The following is a 13438-nucleotide window of genomic DNA, read 5'->3' on the forward strand; positions in this document are numbered from 1 at the left end:
AAAGCATAAATTGACTAAGATCAGTTTAGACCCCAATTAATCACCCAAAAACGAAATAAAATAATTGGGTAGGAAAAGACCATAATGCCCTTCTAAAATCCATATTAGATTTTTCTTATTTGAATAGCCTAACTTCAATTGGGCATATCTCACTCATACAAACTCGGAATCGCGCAAACTCAATGGCATTGGAAAGATTATTCCAAGATCTTTCCTACGATATCTGTAAACACACCTAACTCATCCTGATCTAGGAGTTCTGGTCGTTTGAAGTTGACCAAAAACCCAAACTTAACCAATTTCCAGATTTTTTTATTATTTCCAAAAATCACTCGTTCTAATTTTATCTCTTTCTAGTTACGGGGTGTTACACTTTGCTGTTAACTAAGGTCTACATATATGATTTTTGTGATTTCTGTAATGTGTTAATGTCTACTATGTCTAAAGTGTTTGATTTTTACTGTCGCTATTAAAATAATTTTTTAATTTATTTTTAAATTTTATTTAAATATGTAGTTTAAATTATTCAAACATAATAACTAATACAATTGGATTAATATATTCTCCAATAATTAATACAATTATTCTCCAACAATTGAATTATTAGAAAGTAGGGTCGATACCTATAAACTATATGATTTATATAACGTGTCGATGTCTATCATGTCTAATATGGAGTTTTTACTGTTGTTATTAAAATATTTTAATATGTAGTTTAAATTTATTTAAAAATAAATAATTAATAAAATTACTTAATCAGATAGCATATTAATAATAAATATAAGTAAAGATTTAAAAATTATATAATTTTTTTTATAACTCTATAAACTAAGAATTATAAAAAAATGTGGAAAAATTAATTATTAAGAAAAGTGATTGTATTCGTATTTTTGTACATATGGGAGAATAACAAAAAAAATAATTTTATACGCAGTTGTCCATTAAGCAGCGCGATTGTTTATTTCAACTGTTAATGTAACTTCAGAATACTATTCTATTTATCACAATTTACGTGACTTAATTTCTTTTTAGTTGGTCTAAAAATCGATAACACATTTTTTTTATATTTAGTAGAGTAACAAAATAACAATTTAATTTTATAATGTTTATTTTATCCTTAATAAAATAATTTATTCACACAAATATCTATGATTTATTTTAGACCGTAAATTTCAAAAGTCTTTTTTTATATTCTGTATCGAATAAAACTAACTCATATAAATTGAGACTTACAAACTTTAGGGAGTGTAATTACTTTAGAAAAAATAACTAATTTACTTAAGGAGTAAGATATGTGTTGTAGTAAATGCATAATGTGAATTAATTGTTATTGACCATAGTGGAAATTTTGAAAATAATTAATATTGAAAGTAATAAATATGATAGATGACAAGAGGAAGGTAAACTAGTCCAACAACTTTCATAATGAAAGTCAAGTTTAAAATGTAACATTAAATGCAATTAACTAAAGGTGTAAAATCACCTTCTTAAGGTTTTATGAGTTAGAATTTTATTTTTATTTTTAAAAAATAAACTACTAAGCGTCTTATGTTATTTTTCCTTTTATGTTTTAATTCCATTAAACTCAATTGTTGTGAAGTAAATAATCATTACAATTTTATTGGAATTTATCATTATCTCATAATAAATTCACATATAAATACATTAATTGTACGTTACAAATAAAGTTGTGCACCAACTATAAATCACATGGATGTTCCTCTAAAAAATGATCAAGCTTATTCACTCAAAACATTTATTTAGTTTTAAGTTTTTTCAATGGAAAGGAAGACGAGTAAGGGTAGGCAAAAAATTGAAATGAAGTTAGTTGAATCTAAAGATGCACGTTATGTTACCTTTTCAAAAAGAAAACTAAGCTTGTTCAATAAAGCTACTGAATTTTCATCTTTAACAGGAGCTGATGTTGGCATTTTCCTCATTTCACCTAGTGGTAGGCCATATTCGTATGCATCCACTAGTATTGAAAATATAACTCATAAGTTTCTTGAACGGAAACTTGAAAATCCCAATGTTGTAGATCAAGCTGATGAGGGAAAATCAAATGTCTTTAAGACATTTGATGATCTCTATGAAGAAGTACAAATAATGAACGAGAAAGAAAAAAATCGAAAATGGAGGTATAAGATCTTATACCCTGGTTCACAAGTACCACCTGATAAGCAGAGATTAGAGCAATTGGTAGCACATAAGCTGAGGTTGGAAAAAATAAAAGAAGAGGCAAACAATTATAATTTGACTGAGAAATTCGAATTTGATTTGAATGTTGTCCCTAGTCAAGATGAGGGGGAAAGTTCTGGAACTCACTAATGCTATTGGAGTTCTTAATTTTGGAACTAGTGTTTCGAAGGAGCAATTATATTTACTAGTGCAATTATCGAGTCTTTTAATTTAGTCAATTATGTTATTGTCTTTGTTATTGAGTCTTTTGTCGTAAGTCTTTAATTTTCAGAAAAGAAGTTTATGAAGTTCTTGTGTTTTGTATCCTTCATGGAAGATTCAATAAAGTAAAACTTTAGTGTGATAAATGATATTCTGTGATGTTCTACACTTATTCAAACATTTTATTAAATGAACAATGTATGATCAAATGAAGAAAAGAAGTTCATTTTCCATGGATTTAAGGAACTGATTGAAACACATATATTACTAGTTATAGTAATTTTTCAAAAATAATAGTAGAACTAGTAGATGATTTCATCCAGAAAAATTCAAATTATTCTATGGTATGCACTTTAAAGACAAACGTAGAGTGTAACATCAAGTCTAGTATCTAAAAATTGAATTTTGAAAGACAATTAAATATCATGAAATTATATTTTCACGGAGAAATTACATAAAAGAGTTTTCTGATATGACACAAGCTGATGCAACATTGAATGGTACCAACTCCAATAAAATGATAAGAATGTTTAGATACACTACTATTAATTACCATACATTTAGTTATAAATTAAATAATTATTTATTTATTCAATTCAATAAAATGTTATATCAAAAATATATTTATTATTGTGTCATATATGTGTCTTCGAGTTATATAATAAATGATTTAGTGTATGTACTTTACGTTTATACACATAAGATTGAAACATAAGTTGTTATGAATTAAAAGTTATTATTCACACAACCTAAAATGGTGAGTTTAGACGCGTTGGAGCAAGTTTTTTCTTGCACTTAATCTAACTTTGAAATCGAACTACTCTTAATCAACAAGGACTATGGAGATCATAGAAGAATGAAAGTTTTAGCCCTTTGAATCTTGTTGTCAGCGTCATTTGGAAGTTTATACATGAAGTTATGGCATCATTTGGAAGTTTAGTGATAATTGAAGCAACCACTTAACGACTCAAGCTGAATCTATTACTATGTCTGAAAAGTCTCTAACTGAGTTGAGTTGCTGGGACATGCCCCCAGCTAACTCTAACAAAACTGAAAACTGAAAGTAAAGACAAGAATGAAAGCATGTATATTGTCCTCGAAATATGAGTACTCACCGCTAAAGCTACTGAATGCGGATCGAGAATCGATCTATGTGTGATCTGGATGTTGAGTGCCTGAACCTACATCATGAAAGGATGTAGTGCACATGTATCTGGGATACAAAACAAATCTCGCTCGCGTCTCTTGCCTTTATCCCATTTCACTCGACAGTATCCTATATATTTGGTATCTTAGATACACGTGAATCACATTAAATACATACAAATACATGTATTTAGTGTGAATCTAGTGCTATTCAGATGTATCTTGGATATATGAAGAATCTCGCTCGCCTCTCTACAACAAATGTGATATTTAGCTACGAAATTATTAGGTACGACACAAAATTCGTCACTAATTATTCACCTTTTGTGACAAAATACATTTCGTATTTAAATGCATGATCAACATACTTTTAGTGATGAAACATCTAATTTCGTAGCAAAATTTTGTCCTAAAAAACTTCCCACCAAAACATAATTTGGCGTCATTTATTAAGGATCATTAGCGACAAATTTCATGTTACTATTGACACTGTATTTTGTCGCTAATAATACATTCAATTTGTAACAAACAATTATTCGTCTTAAAAATAGCTATAAATTTGGACGAAAAAATATTTCATCACGAAAAATAGGTTGTTGAAATAACAACAAATTAGAGTTAGTAGTGAAATGTTGATTGTTTTAGCCCAATTTTTTTTATTAATTGTGACCTTCATTTTTGTCACTTATTATATAAACAATTAGTGACAATCATTTTATTGTCTCTAATCAACCTGTAATTTAGTGACAACATAGTTTTGTCACAAAATATGCAATGTTCAAACAACAACAATATAAAATTTGTAGTTAAATAATCTAACTATTTGCTAAAAAAATAATTCATTATTAAATATAGAAAATAATCTTTTGGCTACACATGTTGCTAATTACAAGTGACAAATGATAAATATTTTTTCAAGTAGAAAACAACAAGATGAAATCATAGAATGATATGATAACGTTGAACTATACCATACGAAAAAGGGCAAATGATATTGCTATTTACTTTTATCAATTATCGATTCCAAATGATGATTTTTTATATTTAATATATAAAAATATGTATGTGTTTGGTATATAATTTATAAAATATAGATATAAATTAACGAGATGCTTCTTTTTTATATGAAAATTATTATTTATTAAAAAGGTTTTACGCGATATTGATTACTCATTTTTATTTACTAATTATAAGTATTTTTATTATATAACAATCTCTTCAATTCTTTTCAATTAATTTAAATTATAGCACATTGTTATTTAATTTCTAGTCAAAGCTTATACTATTTATGTTATTTTAGCCAAATTGAACAGAATATGACCCAAATTCAAATCTCAAATTCAACTCTCAATCTCAACTATTCATATGACCTAATCAGACGGTTGAGATTAAGAGGGTGTTTGAATTGACTTGAAAGTTGGTCAAACCTATTTTTAAATATAAATATAAATATAACTTAAAATAAGTCAATAAATGACTTAAATAAATTCAGAATTGTTTGGGAGTGTTATAAATAACTTAAAATAAGTTTAAAATGACTTAAAATAAGTGAAAAACCAAAAGTAAGTCTCCCCTACTTTTTATTTTTTGACTTAAAAATTATGTAAGTTTGACTTTTTATTTTTGATTAAGCTACTTTTTTTAAGACAATCCAAACGGTCTCTAAATCTCACTCGCTTTCCTATTTTTACCTAGGGGTGGGCATGGTACGCTATTGAAAAGTTTGGTTTGATAGTTCGATTTACAGTTTTCAAAAATACTATACCATTATCACACCAAATTAATTCGATATACAACATCTTGCCCACACTGCCAAAACTGTCCTATACTTTGCCGTCATATAGAACGCCTTAACTAAGTGGATCTACTAGTCTATGCTAAAAAGCACTTAAGAAATCATCTAAAAAGTATGATCATTTACTACCCATAATGACTACATGGTTTATAGAGGCGTGAGTTATCTGAACTCAAACTCGTCCCCATATCGGTGTTCAATACTACTTCCAAAATACTAAGCTCATATGTTTAAAAACATAACTTCTTTCTTTGGTTTGAGATAATTACTCAAAAACATAGCTTAAAAGCTCTCTTGGAATCGATGCTCCCTTTCTTGCTCAAATGTGAAAACATTTACTCTTTAACTGAAAACTAGCTCAAAGGTTCTTTTGGAAATCGAGGTTTTCTTTCTTCTTTAAATGTGAAAACATTTTACTCTTTGGGAATACATAGTCCGATATACTCTTTTGAAGAAATGAACTTCAAACTTTACTCTTTACTCAACTCAAAACTCAAGTCTTTAAAACAAAGTTAAAACATTTGTTTTAAAAGACTTTTGGAAGACTCTATGAACTTCTCTTGACTTGTCTCTTAACTTCTCTTCATTGGACTCTTAACTTCTCTTGACTTGACTCTTAATTTTCCTTGAATTGAATTATGGATTCAAGGATTGTGATTTGTGATAGGAAAGATCTCATGATGTTTAGGAGTGTTTTTAGATAGTTAAACATGAGAAAAGATCAAGAAATCACTGTCCGGAAGCAAGTCCGCGACGTGAAGATGCATTTAAACATTTGGTAGTGAAATAAAATTTTGAAGCAGAAACAGTCCGTGATCACTCCGCGACGCGGAGAAAATTTGTCAATCCTGAGGAACAGGTCCGCGACCTAGATTTGCCCAACTTGTTCCTTCTTCGTTTTCTACCCTCAATTCGTCTAAATTCGATTCTTTTTCTCAATTCCTCTTTAGATTCAGATATTCTGCACTTGTACACAAGAATCTAACTCAAAAGAACTCTAACTATCGACCTTAAACTCTCAAGAACTACTCAATCTCATCCCAAATTCAAGAACGAAAGCAATTCAAGAATATAACTCAAGAACATCAAAGTCTCAATCTTTTAGGACGAAAATCATACTGAAATAAGCATGTTTGGCGTGTGGGTGAATGAACCCAACGCTATGTGAACTCACATACCTCGTAGGGATCACCCCTTGACGAAATCCACGATCTTAGCTTCGAGAATTTGACGATTCATTCTTTTTCTCCTCTCTTCTCTTCTTCTTTTCTGTTCTCTAAAACCCTAACTCAATATTGTAGAAGCATAAATGAATCCTATCAGTTTAGACCCTAATTAATTATCCATAAACGAAATTAAGTCATGGGGTATCGAAAAGACCATAATTCCCTTCTAAAATCCGGATTATACTTTTCTTATTTGAATAGCCCAACTTCAAATGGGGATATCTCACTCATACGAACTCGGAATCGTGCAAACTCAGTGGCGTTGGAAAGATAATTCCAAAATATTTCCTACGGCATCTAGAAGCACACCTAAATCATTTTGAGCTAGGATTTATGGTCGTTTGAAGTTTTCCAAAAACTCAAACTTAACATAACTTAACAAATTTCCAGATTGTTCATTCTTTCCAAAAACAACTCTTTCTAATTCTAGCTATTTCTAGTTCTTTCAAAAAGCGAGGTGTTAGAATATCTCCCCCTTGGGAACATTCGTCCTTGAATGAGATTACTCTTAATAAGCTAAGGACATAACATCAAACATGCAGTTCAATCATCCAACAAGCATAATGCAAGTACAACATGGCAACTTATAAATGAATACCAAGAAAAGGATTAATACATTGATCTAGAACTTCTATCGATTTGAACAGATGTGAATATCTCTTCTTCATATCTTCCTCAGATTCCCGAGTAGCTTTCTCCACAAATCTGGTTCCTCCAAAGGACTTTGATTGATGCTACTTCCTTAGTCCTCAACTTACGAACTTGGCAATCTAGAATCTGAACCAGAATCTCTTCATAAGATAAGATATCCTTGATACCAATATATTCAGTTGGTATGATAAGTGAAGGATCTCCCATGCACTTCTTCAACATGAAAATATGAAATATCGGATGAACCGCTACTAACCCTTGTGGTAGCTCTAACTCATAAGCTACATTGCCAATCCTCTTGGATATTCTGTAAGGACTAATATGTGGGGACTAAGATTTCCCTTCTTACAAAATCTCATCACACCCTTCAAGGGTGAAACTTTCAAGTAAACCCAATCATCTACTTCGAACTCTAACTCCCTTCTCCTAACATCGGTGTAGGATTTTTGACGACTCTGCACCATTTTCAACCTCTCTTGAATCACTTTCACCTTCTTCATAGCTTGATAAACTAAATCTAGTCCTATCAACCCAGCTTCACCAACTTTAAACCATCCAATAGGATATCTTCATCTTCTCCCATAAAGAGCTTCATAAGGAGCCATCTGAATGCTAGAGTGGTAACTATTGTTCTAAGCAAACTCAATGGGAGGTAGGTGATCATCCTAATTACCCTTGAAATCAATCACACAATCTATCTTGATACAAAAAAACACCATCTCCCCCTTGTTCAAAAGTCATCACTTTTTGCTTATGAACACTTGCCTTTAATTCAAGTAATAAAGGATCTTGGTCTTGCTTCTCTTTTACTTCTGACACTAATGATGATTCAGCCACATTCATCACCACATTCTTCCTTCTGTAGAGTCCATTAGTCGAACTCCTAGTCGTGCAAGTCTATGCTTCTCTTTTGCTAACTCTTTCTTATCTTCCTCAAAATGGGCGGTACTACCTATAGACAACTTGCTCAAGGCATCAACAACAACATTAGCCTTACCTTGGTGATAAAGAATACTCATGTCATAATTCTTGAGTAATTCTAACCATCTCCTAGATTAAGCCCTTTCAGAGTAAACACATACTAAAAGCTCTTGTGATCGGTGAACACATCTACATAAACACCATAAAGATAATGGCGCCATATTTCAAAGCAAAAACTACGGTAGCCAATTCTAGATCATGGGTTGGGTAATTCTTTTCATAAACTTTCAACTGTCTGGAGTCATAAACTATAACTTTGTCATTCTGCATTAACACACAACCCAAACCAACTCTAGACGCATCACAATAAACAACAAAGTCTTGCATACCTTTTGGTAAGGTTAACACTAGGGCAGTAGTCAACCTCTTTTTCAATTCCTGAAAGCTTTTCTCACAAGCTTCAAACCATTGAAACTTAACTATCTTCTTAGTTAATTTGGTCAAAGGGGATGACATAGATGAGAAATCTTCTTAGTTAATTTGGTCAAAGGGGATGACATAGATGAGAACCCCTCTACAAACCTTCTACAAAAGCCAGTCAAACCCAAGAAACTCCTAATATCAGTTGGAGATGTGGGTCTTGGATAAATCTGTATTGCTTCAATTTTCTGAGTATCAACTTTAATTCCCTCTCCAGACACAATATGGCCTAAGAATGCCAATGACTCAAGCCAAAATTTACATTTAGAAAACTTAGCATATAACTCCTTATCCTTTAAAGTTTGGAAAACTATTCTGAGATGGCTAGCATGATCTTCCTCATTCCTCGAATAGATTAGTATGTCATCAGTGAATACGATAACAAATATATCTAAATAAGACTTGAAAATTCTGTTCATAAGCTCCATAAACGTTGCAGGTGCATTGGTTAACCCGAACAACATGACCAGAAACTCATAGTGACCATAACGGGTCCTGAAGGATGTCTTTGGAATATCACATTCCCTTACTCTTAATTGATGGTAGCCAGATCTGAGGTCTATCTTCGAGAAACAAGTAGCACCCTAAAGTTGATCAAAAAGATCATAAATTCTCGGAAGAGGATATTTATTCTTGATGGTAACCTTGATCAACTGGTGGTATTCTATGTACATCCTAGGGGAACAATCTTTCTTTCTCACAAACAAACCGAAGCTCCCCAAGGTGAGACACTTGGTCAAATGAAACATTTATCTATGAGGTCTTTCAACTGCTCTTTAAGCTCTTTCAACTCTGCTAGAGCCATTCTATATGGCAGAATAGATATATGACAAGTATCTGGAAGAATGTCTATACCGAAGTCTATTTCTCTCTCATGAGGGACTATGGGAAGATCGAAACACTTCTACTACTAGAACTGATTGAATAGGAGGTATCTCAACACTAGACTCATTAACTCGGACTAAGTGATAGACACACTCCTTGGAAATAAACTTTCTTGCCTTAAGGTATAAAATAAAATGACCCTAAGGCACTGTTGAACTGCTTTTCCACTATAAAACTGGTTCACTAGAAACTGGAACTTGACTACTCGGGTTCTAGAATATATTGATGCATAACAGGCATGAAGCCAGTCCATACCTAGAATGACATCAAAATCTACCATGTCTAACTCAACTAAACTAGTCATGGTACTCTTGTGATTGATGGAAATTGTACAATCATGATAGACTCTCTCTGCTAGAATAGACTCACATACAGGTGTAGAAACATTGAAGGGCTCACTAAGTTGCTTAGGAAGAACATCAAAATTCATCGCAACATACGAACTTACAAAGGATAACTCGCTCCTGGATCTAGCAAAGCATAAACATTGAAATTAAATAATTGGATCATACCAGTGACAATATGACAACATCTGGCGAATTCTCTTCCTCTTGGCGACTTGCGATGGCATAAAGACGGTTTGATCTTCCGTCTGACTCTGAAGTAGCTCCTCTAGATATAGCTCTGTTTGGTGGGGCAACAGAAGAAGACTGGGATTTATTGCCCCCATTACCATTACCTTGCTTGTTCTTTGGACACTCTCGCATAAAATGAGCATTCTGACCACACTTGAAACATCCAGTGGAGCCATCACAACACATGCAAGAATCTTAGTACCCCCTTGTGCCATACTACCTTGCGATTGTGCATATCTAGCTCTGAAATTCTGGGAATTCTGACTATTGTACTCACATTTGTTTCTTGGTGCAGGTGCACCAGTAGATGATGGAGAAGGTCCTTTCTACTTATGTTGGAAAGAAGACCGGTTCACATTACTCTTTTGCTGCCCGAATTCATTCTCTGATGCCTTAGCCCTCTTATTCTTAAACCTTTCTTTACCCTCAGCTTGTTCTCCTCAACTTGTTGCAAATGGATCATCATCTTTGCTATGCCCATGCCACTTATTAGCATGGCTATCTTACAAACGAGACAACCCAACAATGAATAAACTCATCCCGCTCGTCATGTCAGCAACTATCTCTTTGCTTTTTTTAACTCACAGGGAAAGAAACGCCCCATGAAAGCACTCTCAAAACAGTCCAACTCACAATCGGTTATGTGCAAGTACGAGTTAGAAAGAAACTTTTTAGAGATAAAACTCTAACACACGAAATGAGTACGAAAGAAGTAAAGGAATTTCCTAAATGTTGCAGCCTCCTAATTATAGATGTGGCGGGCTTCACACCGTTAACTAGGACTTTACAGACACGACTTCATAGACTCTCTAGGACTCTTGAACTCTGTGTTCTGATACCAAGTTTGTCACGCCCCGAGCCTACACCCCGGGCAGGACTGGCACTCGAGAACCATTGTCGGCCCCAAGCGAACCCTTGGCTTGACTTACTTACTCAGCGGAACACTTTAAGCATTAAGAAAAGAACACAAATGCAAGATAACTCAACTATCTCAAACTAAACTCATTATGTTTTAGAAATAAACATATAACTTAGCCAAAGTGGCAACTCAAAACTGAACATAAGTCAATAATAAGATAAAGACAGATGAACTAACAAACTGACTATCTATGAAGCCTCTAATAACTGAGATGGATGTCGGAACAAGACCCACGACATCCTAATGAACTAAATATTGAAAAGCAATAAAAAAGGATCATTCGAAAGCAAGGAGGCTCACTAACAAACTCTGGAGCTCAACTAGAATCAACGATATGCTAGATGCTGATCATGGTTACCCGTGTCTACATCATAAAAAGATGCATGCCAAATGGCATCAGTACATTGAATGTATAAGTATGCAAGGAGAAATACTAAACATAACATTAGCTTGAAAGGAATCTGAAAGAAACACTTACCTTGGCTTTACTCAACTCATGAATAACTTAACTCAATATAAAGCAACATTACACATGCAATATATATAAAGCTTTTAAAATAGTAGAAAATAACTTAGTTCGTTAAAGAAAATGCAATAACTCAACTTTACTCATATAATAAAGTAATATAGTTTCTGTGGGATTTTCTCTAACTGACAACCACCACTATGAGCCTAAGTGGTGATACAGCGTCTTGCCCATGCTACCAGAGTTGTCCTATATTTTGTCGTCATATAGAATGCCTTAACTAAGTGGATCCACTAGTCTATGCTAAAAAGCACTTAAGGAATCATCTAAAAAGTATGATCCTTTACTACCCATGATGGCTACATGGTTTATGGAGATGTGAGTTATCTGAACTAAAACTCGTCCTCATATCGGTGTTCAATACTACTCCCAAAATACTCAGCTCATATGTTTAAAACATAACTTCTTTCTTTGGTTTGAGATAAGTACTCAAAAACATAGCTTAAAAGCTCTCTTGGAATCGATGTTCCCTTTCTTGCTCAAATGTGAAAACATTTACTCTTTAACTGAAAACTAGCTCAAAGGCTCTTTTGGAAATCAAGGTTTCCTTTCTTCTTTAAATGTGAAAACATTTTACTATTTGGGAATATATAGTCCTGATGTACTCTTTTGAAGGAATGAACTTCAAACATAACTCTTTACTCAACTCAAAACTCAAGTCTTTAAAACAAAGTTAAAACATTTGTAAAAGACTTTTCGAAGACTCTATGAACTTCTCTTGACTCGACTCTTAATTTCTCTGGAATGGACACTTAACTTCTTTTGACTTGACTTCTAACTTTCCTTGAATTGAATTACGAATTCAAGAATTGTGATTTGTGATAGGAAAGATCTCATGATGTTTAGGAGTGTTTTTAGATAGTTAAACATGAGAAAAGATTAAGAAATCACTATCCAAAAGCAAATCCACGACGCGGAGATGCATTTAAATATTTGGTCGCAAAATAAATTTTGAGGCAGAACAGTTCGTGACCACTCCGCGATGTGGAGAAAATTTGTCAATCCTGAGGAATAGGTCCGCAACAAGAACTCCTCAATCTCATCCCAAATTCAAGAACGAAAGTAATTCAAGAATATAACTCAAGAACATCAAAGTCTCAATCTTTTAGGACGAAAATCATACTGAAATAAACATGTTTGATGTGTGGGTGAACGAACCCAATGCTATGTGAACTCACATACCTCGTAGGGATCACCCCTTGACGAAATCCACGATCTTAGCTTCGAGAATTTGACGATTCATTCTTCTTCTCCTCTCTTCTCTTCTTTTTTTCTCTTTTCTAAAACCCTAACTCAATATTGTAGAAGCGTAAACTGAATCCTATTAGTTTAGATCCCAATTAATTATCCAAAAATGAAATTAAGTCATGGGGTATGGAAAAGACCATAATGCCCTTCTAAAATCCGAATTAGAGCCCAACTTCAAATGGAGATATCTCACTCATACGAACTCGAAATCGTGCAAACTCGGCGGCGTTGGAAAGATAATTCCAAAATATTTTTTACGGTATCTTGAAGCACACCTAACTCATCCTGAGCGAGGAGTTATGGTCGTTTGAATTTGACCAAAAACCCAAACTTAACATAACTTAACAAATTTCCAGATTGTTCATTCTTTCCAAAAACAACTCTTTCTAATTCTAGCTCTTTCTAGTTCTTTCAAGAAGCGAGGTGTTACAATAATAAAGAATTACGACTTTTACTTTCCAAGAAACGTCTCAAGTAAGTCATGTTAATACCTTACATATGTAAAAATATTTGAAATAAAGTACAAATAATTTTATTTGTTAATCAATCATCCAAAAAGAACAATTAAATCAAGATAAAATAATCAAAATTTCAACATCTAAATAATTAGTTTCTATTTTATATATTTGCTAGTATTATGTTGTTACATATATATGAATTTTATAT

General features: G+C 32.8%; 1 protein-coding gene across 1 annotated transcript; it reads left to right on the forward strand.

The window, feature by feature from the left end:
- Window positions 1-1818: 1818 nt before the first annotated feature.
- LOC125842967 (agamous-like MADS-box protein AGL29) lies at window positions 1819-2328 on the forward strand. The gene has a single exon (XM_049522233.1). It carries the CDS (start codon window positions 1819-1821, stop codon window positions 2326-2328), a length of 510 nt encoding a protein of 169 aa, XP_049378190.1.
- Window positions 2329-13438: the final 11110 nt, after the last annotated feature.

The sequence above is a fragment of the Solanum stenotomum genome, chromosome 10, assembly GCF_019186545.1.
Source record: "Solanum stenotomum isolate F172 chromosome 10, ASM1918654v1, whole genome shotgun sequence".
Lineage (NCBI taxonomy): Eukaryota > Viridiplantae > Streptophyta > Magnoliopsida > Solanales > Solanaceae > Solanum > Solanum stenotomum.

Excerpts from the sequence above, each read along its gene's own strand:
- LOC125842967 (XM_049522233.1), top strand. The coding sequence starts at position 1,819 with ATGAAGTTAGTTGAATCTAAAGATGCACGTTATGTTACCTTTTCAAAA.